General features: G+C 34.8%; 1 protein-coding gene across 1 annotated transcript; it reads left to right on the top strand.

The window, feature by feature from the left end:
• The first annotated feature begins 717 nt into the window (after positions 1 to 717).
• On the top strand, positions 718 to 4,437 carry LOC132107347 (natterin-3). The gene is made up of 3 exons (XM_059513577.1): positions 718 to 789; positions 1,109 to 1,250; positions 3,327 to 4,437. The coding sequence occupies exons 2-3, from the start codon at positions 1,133 to 1,135 to the stop codon at positions 4,349 to 4,351; spliced, it is 1,143 nt and encodes a 380-aa protein (XP_059369560.1). The 5' UTR covers positions 718 to 789; positions 1,109 to 1,132; the 3' UTR covers positions 4,352 to 4,437.
• Positions 4,438 to 5,281: the final 844 nt, after the last annotated feature.

The raw sequence follows: 5,281 nt of genomic DNA, 5'->3' as shown, positions 1-5,281 counted from the left end.
AAACATTCCCAGAACATGACAAGTTTTTTTAGATGTGTAGATTTTTTTTAACTTTATAAAGTAATACATTTATTATTCCAATAAATGTTCATTGACACAGAATTATTTATATATATATAATAAGAATAGGATGGACAAAATTAGTTTGGTCTGAACTGGGTTTTGATAGAACATAATATATAAAACTTTACTTTAAAAGTTTAAATACACAGCTTCTTCAGCTGTCCACTTTTGAATAACAGTGTGGACAAGGATGGTGATCATAAGATTTACTTACATGCAAAGTGGAACTGAAACCAGCATGAGATAGCGCACCACCTGACCCAAGGTAAGTATAAAGAATTAACAGATGATGTATAAAGCCAGTTGCCAAAAATGTTTACTTAACATATAGATATCATTTGTACAAACAGAGGACATTCTGAGCTAAAGTCAGCCATTGCACCATGTCTGAACAAAAGAAGCTAAGATGATGCTGGTTGCTTGCTGATAATTAAGACACCGTGTAGCAGTCTGATTATCTTATTTCATGCAGTCTAATTTATGGTTTTACTTGCATGTTAGTTATTATAGGAACTCAATGTTTCAAAAGACTGAGACCCATCAGAATTGTAATCAGATCATTTCAAGAATTAACGTAACCGCGTATGCTGATATGCAAAACTTCATTTGCATGAAAGAAGGCATATATTTGAGTGGAAGGCTGCTGGACTGATGCCAGGGACGGTTACTCGTAAAGAATCTCAGTCTCAGCAACAACACAAACTCATAGCAGGTCAACATTCACAGGTAAGACACGCCACAAGGTTTCACATCTTTAGCTATTAGTTATATATAATGATACCAAATAAAAGTTTTTACATCTGTCTAAAGTTGACTGGAATACAAATAAGTTCCTTTTTTATGACAAAGCCAACTGTAAGTGATGAGAAAACAATTAGTCACTGGTCACCATCTACTTACATAATTAATATTTAGGTTTGCTGTCACAGTTCTGTGTTGTATGCATATATTCTACAATTGTTCTTGTAAAATGTGGCTAATCACAGGTTGTCTATACATCGGGTTAGATGCTTTCATTATTTATGAAATATGTGGCATTTTATAGCTGTAGATAACGTGGCAGCAGGGGATGATGGATATCGGTGTGGTGATGGCCTTTGCTGTGCTGCAGATCAGTCTACAGACAGCTAGAGCGGATTCCAGCCAAGCCATTCCAGCAGAAGACTCTTCTATGACTGAAAGAGCTGGTTTGTTTGCTTTTATAGTATACTTTTTATAAGATATACAGTATAATTGTTGTGGAAGCACTGTGAAAAGGACTAAGACACTAAAGGTCTATGCAATCTCACTGTTTAGTTAATTACTGAACATATGCCAGCATCTATTGCAAGCTACGTTCATACTTTGCCTATGTCTGTACAAAGCTACATACAGTCAAACCAAAATGTATTCAGACAACTTCATCATTATTCACATCATCACAGTTTATTCACTATTGCTTAGAAAATGGTTATAAAATATGATAAGAAGTCAGAGTAAAACTAAATAAATTAATCTTGATAACATTGATACAAAGGTATGTAATGATGAATTCGACTGAATAGCTGTCATCATTTAAATTTAAGTACACAATTAGAAAACAACATTTTAGGTCAACCAATTACCAAGCAATGCTTCTTTTTGTTCAGTCTGTGGTGAAAAAAAAGGTTGCATTAGCAATTAAAGAAAAACACTTAACCAAAACATAGTCAGGTCAAAGTGTCTGTATAATTTTTCATCGCAAATTATTATCAATTTTACTGGTAGTCCACTGTTTGAATTTTTTTTTGAGTATAATATGTTATAGTTTACTTTATTTTGCTATCTTCACTCACATAAATGAACTGCACTCGCAAGTAAAAAATATAAAACATTTACATATGGTATCTGAATAATGTTTGGTTTGACTATATATTCTTTCAGCTTGTATTTTAGCTCAAGAAAAGAGTATATTCTTTATCTTTAATCTTTAAAGTAAAATAACAGTCATGAAGTATATGGTGTATAGATATTGTAAATAAAACAAGAGGAGCCAGATGCAAACACCTGAGAAAGGTCATTGGTTATGAACTGTATGGATTCAGTTTAGACTGTTAAATGTTCTGCAGGCATCTCAGCCTCATTGTTTTGACCAATAAAGTCAAATGTTTTTTTTTTTTTTTTACAATACTTTCTGTGCAGGTTTTCTCGTCCTGCTCACTGGCTCACCTCTGCCTCCCCACCTGACTGAAAACACATTGCCAAACCAATCAATTATGCACTGTTGGGAACGTTACTTTAAAAAAGTAATTAGTTATAGTTACTCACTACTTGTTCCAAAAAGTAACTGAGTTAGTAACTGAATTACTCTATAATAAAGGTAACTCGTTACCAGGGAAAGTAACTATTTGCGTTACTGTAAAAAAAAAAAAAAAAGTTGCTATGTCAAAGAATTTTTTTTTTTTTTAGCAGTTTTCACAAGTCAGTTGAAATAAGTAGAACAGACAGGTGTTCGTACATAACTTTCGCGATTTATTGCACGTCAACAAACAGCAAGAGTTTTATCCTGCACTCTTTGTAAGAAAAGCGATTTTGGCCACTAGCTTTGTAGATGCGTGTGTCACACATTACATGCAAGTTCTTGCCTTTGACTACAATGAATTTGAAGTAGTGCTTATATCTCCACCTTGAAAATGCCAACTTTTCATCGGATTGCTCCTGACTCGCCATTTCTGCTGCAGCTGCGAATCTCTGTGTAACTGTTGCGTGTGTGTGACTGTGTGTGTGTTTGGCGCCGCTGGCGCGTGTGTGTAAAAACACTGGCTCTGATTGGCTACCATGAAACACATGACTCTGCCTTAGCCAATCATAATCGCTTATCTCGTTATTAACCCACCTGCTCACTCGCTGTGTGAGCCAGGGGTGCGTTCGGATTGCATAGTAACGCACCGCATTTAACGTTTAGTAACGTTAATGGCGTTGTAACGACGGGAAAAGTAATTAGTTAGATTACCCCGTTACTGAAAAAATAACGTCGTTACCTAAAGCCGTTCTTTTAAACGCCGTTATTCCAAACACTGCAATTATGTGATACCAAATTAAGTATTTCATGGCAAAGAGTAGTAAAACTTTAGTCAAGTGTACATAATTATTTCAGTCCCCTAGATTAGTCAATTGACACCCCATACTGGAGCTGTTAATAACTACAGTATATTTGATCTCACAGTCTCTATGTAGTGATGATTGATTGGCATAATAATTTGATAACCCGTAAAACTGGTGCGTTCTGTGTGTTTGTCTTTCAGAGTCCTCTCGTGTTCATCATCTTCTTCCTCGCAGTTCAAAAGACAAACAACAGAGTGCAACTGAGTTTCAGAGTTTCTTGGAATGGACAGAAACGAATCTACCTAAAGATGTGCCTAAGGATGCGGTCACTGTCTTTGACAAGAAATCAAAGCAAACTTTTCATGTTGCTAAGTTTGAAGACTGTAAACCTTGCTTCTATGACAGTGCTAAAAAAACATGTTGGGATATTAAATCTCATGAGGAATTCAAATTAGGAAGTGCTATCCCGAATGCAAAAGTTTCATTTCTAGTGAATAAGGATAACTTTGAATTACTTCAGTGGAAGAAATCTTCATATGGAGAGATTCCACCTTTGGCAGTGGAGACTTGTAATGGTTACTTTATTGCTAGAGATGATTTGGGGTTAGGCTATATGACCGAGAACAGTCTAATGGTGCTTGGCACCACAGAAAATGAGGTTCTCACCCTAAATCATGATATTAAAGGGCACCATTTAACCATTACTGAGTATAATATTGCAGCACAGGTGACATCAGAAAACACAGAAGTACTGAAACATTTCACAGCTTCCAACAGGAACTGTGAACCAGCCAAACATCAGGTGAAGCTGGACCAAGGCATCGATAAAACAGTTTCTTTCCTAAAGACCCACACACATACAGTTGGAGGAACAGGGGAGACCACGTTCAGTGGTAAGGTTCCACTTTTAGCAAGTATAGCAGGAAAGCTTGGCTTGAAATATGACTATAGCCGCCTCAGTTCTAAGACTACATCCACAGTTGAGAAAAGTCTGCATTCAGTGAGTATGGAGGTGCAGGTTCCTGCCTACCAGATTTGCAGCATCGACATTAAAAGCAATACCTTCACAGCTGAAGTCCCGTACACTGGCCAGCTCACTAGAATATACAACAACAATGAAATACGCAGAACCTTGATTAATGACGTCTATAGTCATCATGAAGTAGCAGAAATCCAAGCACTTGTGAATCCCTGCACTTTACTCTCAGATGAAAAGAAATGTTAGGCAAGCTCAGTAATACAAAATGAATGAATTATATGTAAACCAGTGTGTCATTTCTTGCTTTCTGATCACAAAATTCTTCAAGAATCACCAATAAATTTTCTTTAAGCAGACTAATAGTTTTTCCTTTGTCTGTCTTATTAATTTAGTCATTCTTCATTTTAGAGTTGTCTAGCTTTAATAAAATAACTTTTAATAAACCTTATGGTTCTAAATAGTTCTGTAGTTGTCTTTTTTTTTTTTTTTTGTACATTGCTGACATAAAGGTTCCCATATTATGTTCATTTACAGGTCCATAATTTTTCTTAGGACGTCTACTAGAATAGTTTCATATGATTAATGTTCAAAACTCACTATTTCTGTTATAAATTACATAAATTGTATAATACATATGGTAAATACAGGAAGTAAAATGTTTATATATTATGTCAGACACCAACTTTTACCCTGCAGACTTGATTTTTCTTCTTCTTCAGAGTTCAGATAGATCACAGTAATTGTTAGATTATAGCTATGGAAGCATATGGGTAGCAATATTCAATTTGGGATGTAATATGCAAAATGACAATGCACTATGTAAAATGACGATGCATTTCTGTATTTACATTTACATTTTCCAATACATTTGTGCAACGTTTGGTGCAAAATTCAAATTAAATTACATAATTTTCATTTGCCATTTCATACACCAGTTTTAATATGTAAAATGAATACTAATTTTAATGCTTTATAAGTTGTAAAATTAAAATGAAAATGTATTACAGAAATGATTAGATATGTCTAACATGTTCAAGCAAAAACTGTGGCAAAATTATCATTTAAATGCTATTTTTCTTAAATGCATTAACACTCACAGTCAAGACACTTACGATTGCATTTTCATTCAATGTCCCGCAATGAATGTAGCAAAATTCAATGTGCACATTGAAAATG

This window comes from Carassius carassius, chromosome 27, assembly GCF_963082965.1.
Source record: "Carassius carassius chromosome 27, fCarCar2.1, whole genome shotgun sequence".
Taxonomy (NCBI): Eukaryota; Metazoa; Chordata; class Actinopteri; order Cypriniformes; family Cyprinidae; genus Carassius; species Carassius carassius.
The sequence above is the reverse complement of the archived record's forward strand: the minus strand, read 5'-3'. Positions and strand labels throughout refer to the sequence as shown.